We start from the raw sequence: 22,061 nt of genomic DNA on the forward strand, positions 1-22,061 counted from the left end.
TTCAAGGAACCGCGATTTTCGCGACTAGAGCAAATCCGCGAAAAACGCGAAATCCGCGACTGCTGTAACAGCCCTGCACTTCCTGGTGGAATTTACGGAGGAATTTTTGGAAGAATTTCAAAAATTGTCTATTGCTTGAAATAAGCTCACGCCGACCTGAGTGTAAAATAATCGAACATTTTTGGTGAAGTCCACCTTTCTTCACTTGTCAGCTCACTTCCAGACACATTCATAGTCGGCTCTGGACTGTCAAAATTCAGTTGAATATTAGTCATTGAATATTCACATTCTCCAAATTGATAAATTATCTGGAATCTGCACACTTAAATTATTTTGTAGACCTCGGTAAAATTTTTGCCGAGATTCCAACAGCCGAGATCTCGGTAATATTTTTTACTGAAATTCGGTAATCCGTTTACCGAAATTTCGTCAATATTTTGCCAATGTAAACAATGCCAATTATGTTTTTTTCTGCACATAGTGACAGTCAAATTAATGAGTTGGTGGAGTAGTCGTCTGACTATGTCATTCTATGTTTTGAATAATCATGCGAGGTTTGTCAAAATTCGGACCGAAGTTGCTTCATGAAGATGCATATTTCAAGCTCTGACGCCGATCCATGCCGCCGCGAATTACCAACGGCGTGACGCCGACACGCAGCCGCTGGAAATAATCTATCACACCGCCGCCGATAAATTACAATCGGCGCACAGGTCTAATAGTAAGTCGGTACAAAAATCTACTTTCAAGGTAATTGCCTACATCCTGGATAGAAATCTGGTACGCTACAACGACGGTTTTCCATCCATAATGTAGGCAATTAACTTTGTTTCAGCTATTTATATCGAACATGGGCTCAAATTATTATGGAGGTGATTAACTCCAATTTTTTTCTAATATCTACAAAAAATGTAGGCAATTTTTTATGAAAATAATGTTGTTATAATTTTAATATGGAATAAAATGGCCAAAGATTCCAGATCGGGGATGGCTGTGTAGCGGCTGACAGCTACTTGGAGAATTGTTTTGCTTTGACTCGGTTCTTCTCAGTTCCCAAATTGCTCTTGTATGCAATGCGCTGCTTTTTGGCATTTTGGAATTTTTCTTCCAGGCGTACTCGTATACTCGTATATGCCTATTTTCGTTTTAACGAATTGTTTGATTACTTTTTCGGAAACTTCCGGAAAATGCATCTTCAACAGCTGGATTGATGAAGCTCCCACATTATTGTTGTACCTGAACTCACATGTATAAACTCCTACTCTTGTCTGATTGTGTAATGCATAAAAAACAGCGTTCATTTGTTTGGCGTCATTCAACCACTTTGGTGACGGCTCGGTCAACCCTCCAAATGACACTGTTTGTACGTATATGATGGCTGACCGTAGTTTGAACAATAAGTGTACTGGCACAGCTCCGGATACTTGCTTCGCAAAGCCCGTGCAATAAATTTAGCTACGTACTCGAACCCATCACTCTCTTCTACTGTTCCACCTGTATTATCTGCCACTTTCTCGATGTCAAGGTGAATTTCAATCGATTCATCGTTGTCACTGCTTTTGGCACTCTTTAACACCCCACATATAAGAAAATCTGCCATGAATACATCTGGTGAATGCTGATTCCTTGCAAGCTGGTGTTTCAGTCCTTTAACTAGAATGATGAGCCTTAACCGATTGCTTGCGTTGAGTGGGCTGGGATGCGTATACAACCCCCCTCTTGGCGAATTTGGCCAAAAAGATTCTCGGGACAATCTTGGTTCAGTTTGTATGTTGGCATCCGAAAAATGCCTCCGTAGATTCACAGCAGTTGTGTGACTTAATAGTTCAACTGCAAGTTTCACGTTCATTCGCTCCGCTCTGATGCATTCTAGATGCTTACTAGTGAGTTTGAACAAAGCATTGAACTCGCTCTTATGCAGTGTGGGAAGGTTTCTATCGTTCGTTGCTTTTTTTACAAGCTGCCACAACGCCGAGACGAGTCAGCCTAGGGCTGAAAGTCTCGCTAATAAAGACTGCCTGTGCCAAAGTCCAATGCTCGATGATCTATTATCGCTGACGCATCCAACTACTTCGTAGCCAATCTTTGCCAGTTTTGTCACGATACTCTCCAGTATTACTTTCGCCATATTAACGTCCAATCCAACATACACTGGCTGCTTCCACCCTTTGAATAGGCCCCGAGCCATGACCACTTGTAGCTGCTTGTGGTGTTGCAGGATGGTGTCATTTCGACTGTCGTATTCTATAGTGTTTTCCACTGACATTTCATCGTAGCTAAGAATAGTCACTCTGTCGCGCGCTGTCATTTTTTTCCCTGCTACTTGCATTAAACGAACCACATCGTCAAGAACGCCGGTGTTCATCTTGATATTGGCGCTCCACACTTGCAACGATTGTAACGAAGGTAGCGGATAGTTCAGCTCTTTTTTCAAAAGGTTCCATACACTTTTGCCATGCAGCCTGAAAGAAAAATAAGACGAAATTACAAATTCGCATACAACATGTTTAAATACCTTTAAATACATACCTAATCGAATAAGCTATGGCAATATCTTCCGACGACCACACCACCTTCTTTTTTAGCCCCATCAGAAGTTCAACCTGCCTTGGTGTGAGATAGCGGCCTAGTTCTTGTTTAACTTGCACCAAAACTTCGGCACGTTTTACGATCTGAAGTTCATGGCACGCCCGCCGGAGACATTCCAGATCATCATTTTGCTTCTGAAGAAGCGCGTCCTTCTCCTGCAGAAGACTGATCAAACGGTGTCTCTCGCTAAGATGTGTTTCCCGCTGCTTTGCCATAGTGCGCTGCAGGTGCCCAATCATCTGTAGCAATATAGTGTCGGACTGATGTTTCAGGGAGTGCTCATCCAAATCGGTCACCCGGAGCTCCTCTGGTATGCCAAGATTTTGCGATAACGCATTCCAATTCTCATTGTTTTCTAAGATTATTTCAAAGGCATCAATAATCCGAAGCAGATCGTTTTCCTCTTCTATCCGTATGTTCGCCCCACTCGTTATCGCTTTCGCTAAGCGCTCTGCTGAAAATGCAGTTCCATCTTTTGGTCCAACGTGCTCATGCATGCCGATTTGTGCCGTTCCATAGGTTTCGACCGGGGGGACAGTTCCAGCGACTTTCGTTAGAAGTGAAAAGGCAAAACATACTTTTGTATATAAACAATAAAGACGGATCCATAAAAAAATTAAAAACGATCCATAAATAACATCTTAATATTCCATAAAACGCCACCATAAATCCATAAAATAGTTCAGAAAATTCCATAAAGAATATTTTTTCGATCCATAACTAAGCTAAAATTTAGCAATTAATAGGAAAATATGTTTTATTAACATGGTAAAGAAAAACAATACAATTATTAAGAAAATTGTTTGAGCTTTTTAGTGGAATGTCTTCACCTGTCATGAAACTAGTTTGTGCAATCCCATTTAATTCCACTACTTAATTGTACCTTGACAGATGCGTATTTCGACCTCAACAGTAAGGTCGTCTTCAGTGTCTCGTACGTCGTAGTCGAGTCAAGTACGAGACACTGAAGACGTCTTATGACAGGTGAATACAATTATTACAATTTTCCCATGAACGTATGACAAATGATCCATAAATCTTTGGAAAATGATTCATAGTTTGCGTGATATGATCCTTTGCTGAATGATCCATAGATTTAAAAAAATGTGTTAATATAGTTTCATTGGCCTTCTTTCCAAGCTTTATGGATCATATTACCAAAATTATAGATCATATTACTGTTATTATGGATCATCATCAGGATAAAAATTACGCAAATTTGTAATTTCATGGATCAAAATAAAGTTTTTGTGGATCATTTTCCAAAGATTTATGGATCATAAAATTATTCTTTATGGAATCTCCCGAACTATTTTATGGATTTCTGGTAGCGTTTTATGGAACATTCAGATATTATTTGTGGATCGTTTTTGATTTTTTTAAGGATTGTTTTTGCACATTGAATGGTGCAAAGGCTGCCAAACGGTGCAAAGGCTGCTACAACACTATTTGTAGCAACATCCGCCATTGTGAGTGTTGCCTCAAACGATTCAACGGACGGAACGGCACCTGCGATATCGGCTAATAGTTGCAAAGCATCCAACTGCAATACAGCTGCTTCAACACCTCCCTGCAGGTGCGATCCGACATATGATTCCCTTCAGCTTCAACTTATGGCGTTTCCTTCCGCTCAACGCATGCTTGCATGCGCGATCTGGCACATGATTCCTTACCTAACTCCGAACATTCACCGGCTACTGGCGTTTCCTTTTCTCCAATACCTGCTTGCACCTGTGATTCGTCACATGATGTTGCATTGCCTTTCACAGCCCAACAAATATGAACACTAATTTATTTAAATGCTTCCAAACATTTTGATTCTTCGAATATATTCAGCAAACTCCATTCTTTGAACAAAGAGAAAGGCATTTAACGTTAGCTTAGCTTTAGCTTTGACTGCCTAAATAAACCTTGCCTTGCAATCTGATAATTTTTTCCGTAAATCAGATCTCAAAAGTTTTCAAAGTTACAATTTAAAATTTTGGTAGCAACATTTTGAGCACCCCTAAATCATGTCCGATGGAGCTCAAATTTTGTATAGGGGCATATTTTAGGACTTAGGAAATGTTTGTGTAACGTCCGGTTTTTAAATTCGAATTTCAGACATAGTAATACGCTGAATGCTGTGAGACTTTTATGTGCAGCACAGGCCACCCTTAGTCTGATAATAAATAAATAAAATACGAATGAACTTCTCTTTGAATTTCAAGGGAATCTCTCATTGAAGTTTCGTTTACACTCCACTGCATATTCAAACTTAAATCCTGATTGAGGAAAATTGAAAGAATTTTCCAAACTGAAATTCAAATCGTAAAAATATCGAGAACAAAATTACTGTGGACCATATTGCTGAATAAACCGTTCGCAATTCTTAAATTTGTTTTAGAAAATCAACTACCCATAGGAGAGATGCATATTTTTCGCGAAGAACCATAATGCAATTATTACCCCTAGAGTAAAGCGGAGTAAGCTTTCTCATGGGATAAGAGTGCGCACTAACGCGTTTTCTAACAGCATGAGCATAATAAATTGTCAACGCTGTATGTGTTTGACACATCATTAGCCCACCAAATCGTATATGGAAACATGAACATTTCCTTTGTTGTTTCGTGGAGATATAAGGTGATTTGCATTTTTAGCAGTTTTGATGTAGATTTTGCATTACATTACGTCGAATGGACATTTGGTCGAATGACGTTTGGTCGAAAGGACACTACGTCGTATGGACATTTCGTCGAATTGACATTTAGTCGAAATCAGATTTTAAAAAGAAGAATCTTCATACATTTGGTCATATGACGTTTGGTCAAAAGTGGATTTTCGAACTAATTATCTTAGTACATTTAGTCTAATGACGTTTCGTCGAATGGATATTTGAAAGAAAGGAACTTGAGCCAGTAACAATTAAAAAATAAATGATTTATTGTGGTGTTCCTAAAAGTCAATATTGTTTAAAGAATGATGGGTTAATAAAAAGAATAAATAATACGAAAACGGTGAATATTCCGATATTATTCCCGACTGGATATTGACTTCCGCGAACCACTCTATCCGACTAAGTTGAATCTATACCACCTGGTCAAAAAAATGTAGTCGAATGTTCATCGGACATTCCAGCAAGTATGGGACGAATATGCGTATGATGGCAGATTAGGTCATATGATCATTTGGTCGAAATTAAATTTTCGGCCAATAACTAACGAGTTATGGTTGAAAGATCATTTTATACTGAACTAATTATTTAATATTGAGTGGTAGAAAGAGTATCAATAAAAAGAATAAGAAAATCATTTCCATTCGATCAAATGCCAATCAACGAAATGCTCCAAAGCCGACTGCGATGAAGTATTAGCAAAATAACATTGATTTCATTGCTTTTTGACCATGTGCCGAAAATAAGAATAGAGGGTATCTAATATTTTCCTATTTCTGTAAGTTTTAAATTTTTCAATAATCCACCAGGGTCTCCAGAAGTTTCTGTTAGCTCAGGTGAAAAAGCCTCATTGGCTTTCTTATTCGTTTCTTCCGCTGCTGATTGAACTTCCTCATGTCCACTGAATTCATCCAACCAGTTTATTCATGTATCTTGTGGATCATTTATTTTATAAAATTGAACCAAAAATGTCTAAATGTCCTTTCGACTAAATGTCCATTCGACCAAATGTCCATTCCACTAAATGTCCATTTGACTAAATTTCCATTCGACTGAATGTCTATTCGACCAAATGTCCCTTCGACCAAATGTCCTTTCGACTAAATGTGATTCGATTTAACGTCATTCGACAAAATGTCATTCGATGAACTATCCCAAAGTCCGGGGCAAGTGTGCGCATTTGATTTCCTTTATAAAACTCTCTTCTTCTTAAATGCAAATGAAAAAGGGAATAAAAAGTTTCGAAAACAAAAAGATACTAGTTCAAACTTTAAAAGCATTCCTAACAAAAGTTATTCTTATGCAACAGTTAGGTGCGTAAACTAATCCCGCTTTACTCTATACTTTTATAGCATCTACCGTTGAAGATCGTACAGAGAATAGTAACAATTTCCTAATTAACTTCTTTGCAATTCAGAAATCAACCAAATAGTGTCCAAAATAATCAACAGTGAACTGCAAAACTCTCAACAGATTTCTATTCTATTAGTGTGCAATATGCACACAGAAAACAATTGCCAGTTATAAAACCCAGAATAATCCACCTAGCGTTGGTGGTGCCTTTCACTCGCATTATAAAATTTAGAAAAAACATATAACAGAGGACAAAATAGCACTTCAGAGTAGACCTGTGCGCCGAATAGCATTATACCGGCGGCGGCGTGATAGATCATATTTAACCAGCGGCGTCAGCGTGGGTCAACGTGGACTAATTTCACGCGTCAAAACTCTCAGGAATATCTTCAGAAGTACCTCAAAAAATTCCTCAGGAATATTTTTCCACCAGTTCGACTGGAAGTTTATCAAGAAACTCCTCTAGTTATTCCTCCAGATATTTAGTTCCTCCAGGATTTCGTTAAGAAGTTCCTCCCGAATTTCGTCCGAAAGTTCATCCAGGAATTCCTTCGAGTGTTTTTCAACGATTTCGTCAGAAGGTTCCTCCAGGATGTCGTCCGGAACTTCCCTCAGCATTCCACCCGGAAGTTCCTCCAGGATTCATTTCGTCCGAAAGTTTCTCCAAGATTTCGCTTGAAAAATTCTCCAGGATTTCGTTCGCAGTTTTTCCAGGATATTGTCCAGGAGCTCCTTCAGGATTTCGTCCAGAATTTCCTCCAGGATTTCGTCCGAAAGTACATCCAGGAATTCCTTCGGGTGTTTTTTAACGATTTCGTCAGAAGGTTCCTCCAGGATGTCGTTTGGAACTTCCTCCAGCATTCCACCCGGAAGTTCCTCCAGGATTCATTTCGTCCGAAAGTTTCTCTAAGATTTCGCCTGAAAAAATCTCCAGGATTTCGTTCGGAGTTTTTCCAGGATTTTGTCCAGGAGCTCCTTCAGGATTTCGTCCCGGATTTCGTCCGAAAGTTCATCCAAGATTTCGTCCGAAAGTTCATCCAGGAATTCCTTCGAGTGTTTTTCAACGATTTCGTCAGAAGGTTCCTCCAGGATGTCGTCCGGAACTTCCCTCAGCATTCCACCCGGAAGTTCCTCCAGGATTCATTTCGTCCGAAAGTTTCTCCAAGATTTCGCTTGAAAAATTCTCCAGGATTTCGTTCGCAGTTTTTCCAGGATATTGTCCAGGAGCTCCTTCAGGATTTCGTCCAGAATTTCCTCCAGGATTTCGTCCGAAAGTACATCCAGGAATTCCTTCGGGTGTTTTTTAACGATTTCGTCAGAAGGTTCCTCCAGGATGTCGTTTGGAACTTCCTCCAGCATTCCACCCGGAAGTTCCTCCAGGATTCATTTCGTCCGAAAGTTTCTCTAAGATTTCGCCTGAAAAAATCTCCAGGATTTCGTTCGGAGTTTTTCCAGGATTTTGTCCAGGAGCTCCTTCAGGATTTCGTCCCGGATTTCGTCCGAAAGTTCATCCAAGATTTCGTCTGGAAGTTCCTCCAGGATTTCGTCCGGAAGTTCCTTCAGGATTTTGTCCGGAAGTTCCTCCAGGATTTCGTCTCGAAGCTCCTCCAGGATTTCGTCCAGAAGTTTTTCCAGGATGTCGTGTGGAAGCTCCTCCAGGATTTCACCCAAAGGTTCCTCTAGAATTTAGTCCGGAAGTTCCTCCAGGATTTCATCAGGACATTCCTCAAGGATTTCGTGTGGAAGTTCCTCCAAGATTTCGTACGAAAGTTGCTTCAGCATTTCGCCCCAAAGTTTCTGTAGGATTTCGCCTGGAAAATTCTCCTAGACTTCGTCTGTAAGTTCCTCCAGGATTTTGTTCAGGAGTTCCTCCCGGATTCCGTCCGGAAGTTCCTCCAGGATGTCGTCCGAAAGATCCTCCAGATTTCGTGCAGATATTCTTCCAGAATTTCGTCTGAACGTTTTTGAGGATCGTCCGGAAATTCATCCAGAACTTTAATCGAAAGATCCTCCACGACGTCGTCCGAAAGTTCCTCCAAGATATCGCCCGAAAGTTCTTCAACGATTTCGTCCGGAAGTTCCTCTAGGCTTTTGTCCAGAAGATCCTCCAGAATTTCTTCCGGAAGCTCCACCAGTACATTCCTCAAGGATTTCGAGTGGAAGTTTCTCCAGAATTTCGTACGAAAGTTAGTCCAGAATTTCGTCCGGAAGTTCCTCCAGGATCCCGTCCAAACCTTCCTCCAGCATTTCGTCCGAAAGCTCCTCCAGCGATTTGTCCGAAAGTTCCTCCAGCATTTCGCCCCAAAATTTCTCCAGGCTTCCAACCGGAATTCCTCAGAATTTTTTTTCCACCTGTTCGACGGGAAGTTTATCAAGAAATTCCTCTGGTTATTCGTCCAGATATTTATTCGTAAGTATTTCTAGTAATTCTTCCGGAAGTTCCTCCAGGATGTCGTCCAGAAGTTCCTCCAGAATTTCGTCCGAAGTTCATCCAGAAATTCCTTCGGGAGTTTTTCAACGATTTCATCAGAAGGCTCCTCCAGCACGTCTTCCGGAGCTTCTTCAGAATTCCGCCCGGAAGTTCCTCCAGGATTCATTTCGTCCGAAAGTTTCTCCAAGATTTCGCCTGAAAAATTCTCCGGGATTTTGTTCGGAAGTTTCTGCAGGATTTTTTCCAGGAGCACCTTCAGGATTTCGTCCAGAATTTCCTTCAGGATTTCGTCTGAAAGTTCCTCCAGGATTTCGTCTGGAGGTTCCTCCAGGATTTCGTCCGGAAGTACCTCCAGGATTTCGAACAGAAGTTCTTCCAGGATTGGATCCAGAATTTCCTCCAGGATTTCGTCAGGAGGCTCCTCCAGAATTTCGTCCGGAAGTTCCTTCAGGATGTCGTCTGGAAGTTTCTTCAGGATTCCGTGTGGAAGTTCCTCCAGGATTTCACTCAAAGGTTCCTCTAGGATTTCGTTCGGAAGATCCTCCAGGATTTCATCAGGACATTCCTCAAGGATTTCGTGTGGAAGTTCCTCCAAGATTTCGTACGAAAGTTGCTCCAGCATTTCACTCATAAGAAACGCGACGCGAGACAAGACATAACACTTATAGTTCTTACAATCGCCAATAAGCATTTCGCCCCAAAGTTTCTAATAGATTTCGTCTGAATGTTCCTCCAGGAGCTTCCTCCAGCATTTCGTCCAAAACCTCATCCTGCATTTTGTCCGAAAGTTCCCCCAACATTTTGCCCCAAAATTTCTCCAGGCTTCCGTCCGAAAGTTTCTCTAGGATTTCATCCGAAAGTTCCTCCAAGATGTCGCACGGAAGTTCCTCCAAAATTTCGTCCGGAAGATTCCCAAGGATTTCTTCTGGAAGCTCCACTAGGATTTTGCCAGGATGCTCCTCAAGGATTTCGTGTGGAAGTTCTTCCATGATGTCGTTCGAAAGTTCCTCAAGGATTTTGTCCAGGAAGTTCTCCAGGATTTCGGCCGGATGTCCCTCCAGGTTGTCGTTCGCAAGCTCCTCCAGATTTCGTCCGGTAGTTCTTCCAGAATTTCGTCCGAAAGTTCCTTACGTCCGGAAGTTCAGCCAGGTATCCCTTCGGAAGTTTCTTCAGAATTTCAATCGGAAGACACTACAGGACGTCGTCCGGAAGTTCCTCCAAGATGTCGTCGGATGTTTCTTCAAGATTTCGTCAGGAAGTTGCTCCAGGATTTCGTCCGGTAGATCCTCCAGGAATTCTTTCGGAAGTTCCACCAGGATTTCGCCAGGACGTTCCTCAAGGATTTCGTGTGGAAGCTCCTCCACGATTTCGTACGAAAGTTAGTCCAGAATTTCGTCCGGAGCTCCTCCATGATGTCGTCCCGAAGGTCCAGGAATTCCGCTGGAAAATCTCCCAGGATTTCTTACGGAAATTCCTCCGGGATCTCGTTCAGAGCTTCTCCAGCATTTCGTCCGGAAGTTCCTCCAGCATTTCGCCTCAAAATTTCTCGAGAATTCGGTCTGGTAGTTTCTCCAGTAATTCATACGAAAGTTCCTCCAAGATGTCGCACGGAAGATCCTACAAAATTTCTTCCGGAGGTTCCTCAAGGAATTCGTAAGAAAGCTCTTCCAAATGTCGTCCCGAAGTTCCAGGAATTCCGCTGGAAAATCTCCCGGGATTTCGTACGGAAGTTCCTCAAGGATTTCGTCCAGGAGTTTCTCCAGAATTTCGTCTGGAAGTTCCTCCAGGATTTCGTCCAGAAGTTTATTCAGGCTTTCGTACGAAAGTTCTTCCAGGATTTCGTCCGGAAGTTCTACCATGATTTCGCCAGCTCGTCCATCCAGGATTTCGTTTGGAAGTTTCTCCCAGATTTCGTCCAGAGCTTCCTCCAGCATTTCGTCCGGAAGTTCCTCCAGCATTTCGCCTCAAAATTTCTCGAGGATTCTGTCTGATAGTTTCTCCAGGATTTCATACGAAAGTTCCTCCAAGATGTAGCACGGAAGATCCTCCAAAATTTCTTCCGGAGGTTCCTCAAGGAATTCGTGAGAAAGCTCCTCCAGAATGTCGTCCCGAAGTTCCAGGAATTCCGCTGGAAAATCTCCCAGGATTTCTTACGGAAGTTCCTCCAGGATTTCAAGGATTTCGTCCAGGAGTTCCTCCAGAATTTCGTCTTTAAGTTCCTCCAGGATTTCGTCCGGAAGCTTCCTAAGGATTTCGTCCAGGAATTCCTCCAGGATTTCGTCCGGAAGCTCCTTAAGAATTTCGTCCAGGATTTCGTCTGGAAGTTTCTCTTGGATTTCGCCCGGAAAATCCTCCAGAATTTCGTTCGGAAGTTTCTTCAGGATTTCATCTGGAAGTTCCTCCAGAGTTTCGCCCGAGAAATTTTTCGAAAGATTCTCGAGGAATTCCTTCATAAGTTCTTCTGAGATTTCGTCCAGAAGCACCTTAGATAATTCCATCGTAGATTTCTGCAGGAATCCACTGGGTGTTCCTGAAGCAATTCCTCCAAAATCTATTTAAAAATTTATCTTGATTTCGGATATTCCATAGGAGCTATTACTCCTGCCTTTTACTTCGAAGGTACATCTATAAATTTATCTCAAGATTCTCCAACAAATTGCTTAGAAAATTGGTTTGGAAATCCCCCAGAAATTCCTTAAGGTATCCTTCAGAACAATCCAGGAACTGCTCCGGTATATTTCTCCAAACGAAATTCACGATGATTTTTTTTTGTAAAAGATTTCATGAATCAAGTCCGTCCTGAAGGATTTCTTGAAGTAGTTCCAGAAAAAATCGCGAAGAAAATTTCTGGTTCACATCCCTTTAAATTTTATAAACTTCAGGATAAAATCATGGGGGAACTTTCAATGATATTTGCGATGTACTTCCTGGAGTTTTCTAAAAAAAATCTAGAAGTGAAAAAAAATCAATCAGAAATTTTTTATTCATTATCACAATTCATGGATTTCTTAAGACTTATAGTCACCTATTTTAACGTCAAATGTACGTTAAAAAATTGTTTGAACACGTAAATTAAAAAAAAATCATTAAAAACTGACATTAAAATCGTTTTTTTTTTGGTGCTGAAAAGCGTTTCCACCCAATTTCAAGTGAGCTCTTGTCTATCCTTATAAATGTCGTTACACTGTGGTTTTTACCTGGGTGGTTTTCTCCTATTTCTCAGTTTACATCAATTTCCACTTCTTTCCAGATACCACCTGAAGATCTCACTTAACCAAAACAAAACTACATAAATTATTGACAGCTTTCAGTGAATCTGAGGAGTTCTTAAATTAAAGATGTTAAAATTCAATTTCATAACAGTTCCCAATCCACAGAAATAAAAACAACCTTCTAACTGAATTATCTAATACCATGACAAATTGTGCACGTCCCATTGACAAAGCAGCTGCCACCATGTCTAACAGATTCAATTTTCCCATACCGAAAATCAGATTTGCTGCTTATCCCTACAATAGATAGGAAAATTTCATCCGCATCCCAGAAAGACGGTGTACAGAACGAAACGTCATTACCCACACTGTGCTCGACTACGAGAGACGCCAAACAAACAGCACACAAATTGCCAGTTTCCTTGAGCGTGTCGGGCGGTAAATGAGCCAAACAGCTTTCCCGCACAAACAAGCGAATTCGAATGTCAATGATTCACGCTGCGTGTTGACGTGACCTTAGCGACGAACAACACCATCCGACTTTACACTTCCGAAAATATCTTCCCCAAAATTGATAATGACTTTAGTACCATCTTTGTCTCGTCCATCACAGGTGCGTCGAAAATGGCGTCGTCGTCGTCGCCATACAGCAGTCAGTCGGCCGTGCGGAACGGTCCGGGAAGCTCTGCCAGCGCCCGTGATGCCAACAACTTTATGAACGAAGACAACCTGCTCAAGCTGGCACTGAAGAAGCCCAAATCGTGGAAGTGGGAGCTCACCACGTCGAGTTCGTCGCCCAGCATTAGCTTCCCGAAGATTCAGTTGTTCGACAGCCGGACTGGGGAAATGATGGTCCAGGTGGATAAACCGGACTGTGTGGTGAAGAGTGAAGAACTGGTGAGCAAAGGTAGTGCATTGGATCGGTCGCAAAGTTTGCAGGAGCGGAAGGGGCACGATCAGCGATATCGAAGGTCTCGCAGCACGTGCATTCGCGAGAAGGTGACTACTTCCAGTGAATTTTTGAGTGATGTGTTTGCGCAGCTGCAGGGTAAGGGAATGGGCCATAAGTTGGCAACCAGTGTCACACAGTATCGAGTGGAAAATGAAGAAGATGAAGAAGCCGATGGAAGTGGATTTGGCTTGCAGAAGAGTCAATCGGCCAAGGAAATCCGTAGAAGTTGGTCACTGGAACAGAAGAAAAAAGTTTTGAAGTCTCCCCCGAATAGATCTGGATCGATGTTGGGTAAGATTAGTGAGAGCTACAAAACATCGACTGAGGAGGAACCTCCGCGAGCACCCACACCGCCTCCATCGCCTGAACCAACCCCCACGATACCGGAAATCAGCGTAGTAGAAGAACCGGAACCGAAGCCTACCCAAGAAGGGGACAAAAACAAGATCTACAAGTTGGTTCGAAGTAATGTTGGAACTTTAATCGTACGGGAGGAAAGTTTCCACACGCAGCGTAGTTTACGAAGACGAAGACAGCTGCTACAAAAACAACAAGCATTGCCAGAAAGTGAGCCACAACAGGTGGACCAGCGAATCACCATTGGTGATATTCCAGACTCTAGTTATAACGACACGATAAAAGAGATCGACAGCCTGATATCGAAGGTGATGCTTTCGCACACGCTTCAAGACGTGCAAGAACCATCACGGCCGAGTCCTTCCCGGGGAAGAACCTCCACTGTGGCGGCGCTGCAGAACGGCGGAACGGAACCAGTGGTGCGGAAAAGGCGATCGCGAAGAAGTGCCAGTGCCGGAAGCAACGCCAGCAGCTACGGCAGCCGTAGAAGTCAACGAAGCAGCAACTCTCCGTTGGTGACCGCCCCGACCGGTTCATCGTCGTCGGATGAAGATTCGGTTTCGCTGGCGGAGAGTCGGTTCGGGTCCTTGAAGCGAAGAGGGCGCGCCAAATACAAACGGAACAGTACGGGTCAGGTGCACGAGGTGTATGGCGGCTTGGTGAATGGCAGTGGCAAGCAGCATGAATCTAACGGTGAGTAACATCGATAACTAAATTACGTCAAGGTGGCTGTAGATTGTACAAGATTTATGTTCTAATATTGAAACAGGAAAACAGTTATAAGTTATCCTGTAAAAAATGCGATGCGGCGTATTAAATCCTATTGCTATCTGTGAGACTTGTGCTTTTCTTATTATCTTTTCATATTGTTATTTCTTTTACACTTAAAAGCACCATCACGCTTAAGTGGATTTTTCTGTGGATATTTTTTCTTTCTTATAATATCATCGGCCTCATTATTTGTGAGTTCACAAATTTGTTTATTTACATTCCATAGACATCCCTCAGGCTGGCTAAGAAGCAGCTTCTTCCAAGAGTGAGAATCGATGATAGGCATACCAGTTGTGTGATAAATTATTTATGTCACGCTTTTGATCAGAGTCCGGCCGGGGATGTTTTGCCGGCTCCATTGAGCACTGCATTAGGAATCACGTCTTGGTGTCTGCGACAGCAGCACTACCGCGGCGAACATCATGACGATTATGGAGAGATGAAAAGAATGTAACAAAATTATGCTGACGAGACACCAAAAACAAAATCTGAACTTGAGAATGCTTTTGGGGAGTCTTGGTTCACCGCCAGTATACAAAGTTGCTCTAATACATAAATGCACTGAGGGTTTTACAGTCCTGATTCTTGATGATAACGGTGTGGAAATATGCAGTGCTGTTCGTCTTCTGTTCGCATATGTTCTTGCAACGTAGACCGAAAGGTTATAATATCGGCCAAAGAATTCTGGAACGCAATAGCCGATCTAGAAAATTATCTATGAAAAATCGTTACCAATAAATGTGACATTTTGACGTAACAAAAGTGTGTTTTTTATTCATTATATACAGAAACACAGTCATCATTCAAATTCATCGCATGGTGTCGATTGGTATTTTACAACTCTTTCATTCGAGTCTCTTACCAACATTACTTTTGGAGAAATCATGCAATTTTTTTATGCATTTTAATGCGCACGAAAAGGTGGTTTAATCTTGGGTTTTGTTTCAAGGTTAAACATGATGCAAAGTGATCGGCCCTCGTTAGACGGGCAAAAGAAAAGAATCATTCCAGAAAGAGCTTAGGGAAATAGTTTTCGCACTGCAAGCAGATGATTCATTAAAACTTTTGTTACTACGTATTTCCTCTCTTGATGGCAAGATTTTTTTTTTTTTTTTTTTTTTTTTTTTTTTTTTAACTAGTTTTATTTGCTAATTATCTAATACATGCATTCATCTCTTAGACTAGGTGTTCCGTGTTTTCATAACACTATCATCCTTATTTGCTATGTTACGCTTTTAGTTATTATTAATACATTTCAATTGCCTCTGGCAGTTAGAATTTTTTCCTCTGGTTGAATTGAACCATGTAGGAATTACAATGTTTTCAACTTAAACTAAACTTAACCTATTTTATACTAAGGGTACAAGGAGTTAATCGTTGCAATAGAAGATTGCAACGATTTTTGTCTAAAATTGGAAATTATTTTGTTGGACATTTGTTGCAATGTCTCAATATTAGAAATTCTATGAAGTTCATTGGTACTATACCACGGAGGCAACTTCAGAATCATTTTCAAAATTTTATTTTGAATCCTCTGGAGTGCCTTCTTTCTGGTATTGCAGCAACTAGCCCATATTGGCACAGCATACAACATGGCAGGTCTAAAATATTGTGTGTAAATCAAAAGTTTGTTCTTAAGTCAAAGTTTTGATTTTCTGTTTATAAGTGGATATAGGCACTTAATATATTTGTTACATTTGGCTTGAAGGCCTTCAATGTGATTTTTAAAGTTAATTTTTGATCTAGCAGAAGTCCTAAATATTTAGCTTCGCTAGACCAATTAATTGGAACCCCATTCATAGTGACAATATGTCTGCTAGAAGGTTTCAAATAAGAAGCTCTCGGCTTATGTGGGAAAATTATAAGCTGAGTTTTGGAAGCATTCAGGAAATTTTCCATTTTGCAAGTAAGTGGAGAAAATATCCAAACTTTTTTGCAATCTACTACAAATGACACGAAGGCTTCGCCCTTTGGCTGAAAGGCCCGTGTCATCTGCAAACAAAGATTTTTGACACCCTGGTGGTAAATCAGGTAAGTCAGAAGTAAAAATGTTATACAAAATGGGCCCCAGTATGCTGCCTTGGGGACACTAGCCCTTACAGGTAATCTATCAGATTTAGAATTCTGATAGTTTACCTGCAGTGAAGCGATCTGATAAATAATCTTGGATCAGTTTAATGATGTACAGAGGAAAATTAAAATTCATCAATTTTACAATCAAACCTTCATGCCAAACACTGTCAAATGCTTTCTCTATATCAAGAAGAGCAACTCCAGTCGAATATCCTTCAGATTTGTTGAGCCTAATTAAATTCGTAACTCTTAATAACTGATGAGTGGTTGAAGGCCCATGGCGAAAACCAAATTGCTCATCAGCAAAAAATAGAATTGTCATTAATATGAACCATCATTCTATTTAAAATAATCTTTTCAAGCAGTTTGCTTATTGAAGAAAGCAAACTGATTGGACGATAACTAGAAGCCTCAGCTGGATTTTTGTCCGGCTTCAAAATTGGAACAACTTTGGCGTTTTTCCATTTATCTGGAAAGTATGCCAATTGAAAACATTTGTTAAATAAATTAACCAAAAAGGATAAAGAGCTCTCAGGATGCTTTTGATAAGTATGTAGAAAATACCATCATCACCCGGGGCTTTCATATTTTTAAATTTTCTAGTAATAGATCTCACTTCATCCAAATTAGTTCCCAACGAAGGGTCAAAAACATTCTCTTGATTGAGAATGTCTTCGAAGCTCCGTGTAACCTGATCCTCAATTGGACTAGTGAGACCTCAACTAAAATTATGGGCACTCTCGAACTGCTGAGCAAGTTTTTGAGCCTTTTCGCCATTTGTTAATTGAATTTTATGTCCCTCTTTAAGCGCTGGAATTGGCTTTTGAGGTTTTTAAGAATTTTCATTAATTTCCAAAAGGGTTTCGAACTGGGATCCAACTTCGAGACATTATTCTCAAAGTTGGTATTTCTCAGAATAGCGAAACGTTTTTTAATTTCATTTTGCAAATCTCGCCAAATAACTTTCAACGCGGGATCGCGAGTTCTTTGGTATTGCCTTCTTCTCACATTTTTAAGACGGATCAGTAGCTGAAGATCGTCGTCAATAATAATGGAGTTGAATTTAACTTCACATTTCGGAATTGCAATGCCTCTGGCTTCGACAATTAAATTTGTCAAAGATACGAGAGCATTATCAATATCACTTTTGGTATCGAGAGGAATATCAACATCAAAATTCCTATCGATATACGTTTTGATAAATCCCAATCAGCTCTATGATAATTAAAAGTAGAGCTGATTGGATTATAAATGGCTTCTTGTGAGATTTCAAATGTCACAGGAAGGTGATCAGAGTCAAAGTCAGCATGAGTTACCAATTGGCCACACAACTGACTTGAATCCGTTAAAACTAAATCAATTGTAGAAGGATTTCGACTGGAAGAAAAACAAGTTGGTCCATTGGGATATTGAATAGTATAATATCCCGCAGAACAATCTTCAAATAAAATTTTACCATTGGAATTGCTTTGAGCATTATTCCATGAACGGTGTTTGGCATTGAAGTCACCAATTACGAAGAATTTTGATTTGTTGCGAGTCAGAATTTGAAGATCAGCTTTCAGCAAATTCTTTTGCTGCCCATTGCATTGAAAAGGCAAGTAGGCTGCAATGAAGGAAAATTGTCCAAAATTTGTTTCAACAGAAACTCCCAAGGTTTCAAAAACTTTGGTTTCAAACGAAGAAAGTAATTTATGTTTGATACGTCTATTAATGACAATGGCGACCCCACCACAGGCGCTGTCAAGACGATCATTTCTGTAGATAAAATAGTTTGGATCTCTTTTAATGGAGAGTCCTGGTTTTAAATACGTTTCAGTTATAATGGCAATATGCACATTATGAACTGAAAGGAAGTTGAATAATTCATCTTCCTTACCCTTTAGAGAGCGGGCATTCCAATTTAGAACTTTCACACAATTATTTGGATCCATTGAAACGAAGTCCGATAACAATTTTTGTGTGTACTTTATACCAACCTGAACAGCTTCAGGAATGGTATTTGCTTTGAACATTGCATCAATCATGTGATGCAATTGTTCAGTTAAAAATCAAAATCAGGAAGCAGTCATGCTACCTGAATCGGCAACATGACCGTTATTTTCCGTTGGGACATGGGTATAAACCTCATTTTGAGAAGAGAAATTTGGTCTACCAGCAGCGATGTTTGCATACGTAGGTACATTGGAAAAATTGGAATTTACTGAAGTGCTTGCTACCCGTTGACGAGCGGCAAAATTTGTTTGTGAATTGTGGTGGGTATGAATTGCTCGACCGGTAACCGGTTTCGAAATTTGAGCGTTTGAAAATTTCTACCCGTCGAATCTGGGATCCGATTGGAATTTCCGTCATCAATTTTGCACGGGAATTCAAAACTTTTTGCGTGAAGGGCATTCCCAGAAATTGGATTTATGATTGTCCCCACAATTGGCGCATTTAAATTTATTGGAATCTTCTCTCACAGGACAGGCGTCCTTGACGTGAGAGGTTCCACCACAAATCATGCTTTTAGCATCCATGTGGCAATGTTTAGTTCCGTGTCCCCACTTTTGGCACTTACCGCACTGGGTGGGGTTTTGGAAATTTCCCCCAGGCCTGCGGAAATGTTCCCATGTAACACGGACATGTGACATAATACAGGCCTTTTCCAAACTTTTCATTTTATTTAATTCACTTTTGTTAAAGTGAACTAAATAAAATTCTTGAGAAATACCCCTCTGGGAAGTACCAGAACGAGATTTTTTTTTATCTTAATTATTTGGACTGGTGAAAATCCAAGTAATTGAGAAATTTCAACTTTTATCTCATCCAGTGATTTATCATCACTGGGGAGACCTTTCAAGACGACTTTGAACAATCGCTCAGTTTTGTCGTCGTATGTGAAGAATTTATGGCGCTTCTCAGTTAAATAGTGAAGAAGACGTTTGCGATCGTCAAAGGATCCCGGCAAAACGCGGCAATCACCCTTCCTAGCAATCTGAAATGAAACCTTGATCCCCTGAAGGTTACTCAAAATCTCATTCCGGAAGCCAGAAAACTCGGCAACAGATACCACAATTGGCGGAATCCTTTGCTTTTCGCATGAATCGAATCACCTGGATAGAGGTAGATTCGATTTGCTCAATTTCATCATTAATCAAATCGAACTGATTGCTCAGTTCGATTGGAGAAGAATTATTTCCGATATTAGAGTTAGAAGGAATATCTGTATTCTCCAGCTTCCTTCTATTTTTTCCGCGCTTGGGCAGGACGGTCTTGAAACCTTGTTTCTTTGAAGGAAGTGGAGAATTCAGAGACTCCCCCTTCCTCTTGTTTTTGTTAATACTCATTGCTGAGCGTGGAGACGTGACCTTCTAAGAGGTTTTTCCCAGAACGGTGTCCCTGCAGGATTACCACCGCTTGTCGGAATTTTACTTCCGCAAACGGGTCCAACGTAAAACGAAGGCACGGGTCCTTGCAAAGATCGTAACGGGATCAGTGGGTACAAATAGCGCTAAGAAGCACCGTTGAAATTAAAATAGCTTCGGGTAGTATTAAAAACTTCCTTCCGCAAAGAGAGAAAGAACCGCACAGCACGAAAGCACGATGCGGTCTGGTGATGGCAAGATAAAAGTCCCATCTGTTCAAGCTTCCACCGGATTTGGGTCGTACATCAGAGGAATGAGCAATGAGCAAAATAATGAGCGCAGAGCTTGGTAGTAATTTGGTTTTCTCCCATCTATATCACCTTGGTGAGTTTCAAGACAAGAATATGGGATTTAACAGATGGGATCATTTTGAGGCCTATATTATTCGGAGTATAGCCGACATCTACTAACAATGCTTTGCGGTTAACACCAAGCAAGGCATAGGAATGTTTAAAGAAATAAAATCTATTATGTGCAGTTACACTCGTTGTATTTATTTATTTACAGTTGAATCAAAATTTGGTTAATGCATTTAATCTTGAAACCCTATTTTATTGGTGACGAAACATATCGGAAAATGAGGTTTTGTCTTCTCGTCGCCTATCTATAATCAGTTTCAAACTTCAGACCCCTTTCGATTTAGGCAACATTCGATTTTACGAGACGAGCCAGCCTAGGGCTGAAAGCCTCGCTAATAAAGACAAAAAAAAACAATCGATTTTGGCAACAAATTTTTTTTATGTTGCTTATAAACCACGTAAATATCGTAATCCTCGTAACCACGTAAATTGTTTAAACCCCTAAAACGACGTAACATTTTTTTCTTAAATCGCGTAATTTAAATAAAAGACGAAAAAAAAAATTGAAAAATCAACCGCGTAAAAAAATTTAGTTTAAACGTTTTGATTTCAAAATTCGCGTGAAAAAGGGTCACAGTATGTCTAGTGTCACAAAATGTGAAGAAATGTTGAATTATCTTGAGAAAACAAAAACCATTCGATTTTGGCAACATTCTATAGTTCTATCTTTGTGACGACGAACGAGAGGGAGGGCACTTTTTTCACCGGGTTCTTAGCAGCACTGATTTTGGGTATAGTGCAGCTTTAAACTGCAAGATTATTTATTAGCAACTATTTTAGGTCAAGAACAAAGTTACTCACACTATCGGTATACAAGCGTGCATGGAATACCTCCACTCAAGGTTTCAGTTGCACTCGTATTATTTCTAGGAACTATAAATTTAATTAGAATTCAATTTAGTTCACCTTCTAGTAGCATGGAAATGACTTACATATGGTAGAATTCACTAGAATAAGTAGCAACAAACTTCAATAGATTTTAGAACGAATTTAGTTTAGGTAGGTTTAGAAATCGGTATACACTCTGCAATGCTCGATGACTCGGCTTTATTATTCGCTGTCATTCTCCGAAGTCAGTCAACCGTTGACAGCTGTCTCTGGAGTTCAGCGGTCATTACCTGCTTAACCCGTCCTCGGATCCAGCCATTCCGGCGGGTATCATCGATGATTAAGACAAGATCTCCTTCAGCAATGAGTTTCGTTTCACCAAACCATTTCATCCGCTTCGTCAGCATGGGAAGGTTTTCCCGTACTCAGCGTTTCCAGAACACATCCAATTGGTGTTGGATTTGGTTCCAGGAATCTCTTATCGCAGAAGCTGGATCACTGAAGGCCACTGTAGGTTGTCGTACACCTCTTGAGCTTGAGCTTCTTGAGCTTCCCATCAGGTTCGGGGTAAGAGCTTCTGCTTCCTCGGCGTCCAGCGGCAGGTACGTAAGTGGTCGACTGTTCACGATGCCTTCTGCTTCAACGACCAAAGTCTCCAAACCTTCGTCGTCCAGTTCCCGATAATTGTTGTACGCGGCTTGCATGGCGGGATGAAGATTCACTTAGTATCTGTGTTTGTAAACGTTGCCGCTATTTCTTGGTGTATTTCTGTAATCTGCTTTTTCAACACGTTCTCTGCACCCTGGAAATTGGTGCCATTATCGGTATAAATCTCCGCCGGAGAGTCACGACGGTTGACGAAACGACGAATGTACTTCACACAGGATGTCGTTGATAAACTGTAAGGGCCTCTGAACCACTCGTCGGTTGCTTCGGGACAGGGATTCTTTCTCCATTTCATCGCTGCATCCGCAGGGTTGAGTTTACTGGGCGCCCATTGCCATTCTGCTACGTCCGTTGTTGACAGTAGTTCTTCTACGCGACACGCAACATATTGTTTGTACCGGCGATGGTCG

The 22,061-nt window shown here is 40.8% G+C and overlaps 1 protein-coding gene across 1 annotated transcript in view; it reads left to right on the forward strand.

The window, feature by feature from the left end:
* LOC134205769 (uncharacterized) overlaps nucleotides 1-22,061 on the forward strand; it is a 259,278-nt gene that overhangs the window by 49,972 nt on the left and 187,245 nt on the right. The window contains exon 2 of the mRNA XM_062681349.1: nucleotides 12,852-14,240. Coding sequence (XP_062537333.1) covers nucleotides 12,852-14,240 — 1,389 coding nt within the window. The remainder of the gene's footprint in view (nucleotides 1-12,851; nucleotides 14,241-22,061) is intronic.

The sequence above is a fragment of the Armigeres subalbatus genome, chromosome 1 (genome assembly GCF_024139115.2).
Source record: "Armigeres subalbatus isolate Guangzhou_Male chromosome 1, GZ_Asu_2, whole genome shotgun sequence".
Taxonomy (NCBI): Eukaryota; Metazoa; Arthropoda; class Insecta; order Diptera; family Culicidae; genus Armigeres; species Armigeres subalbatus.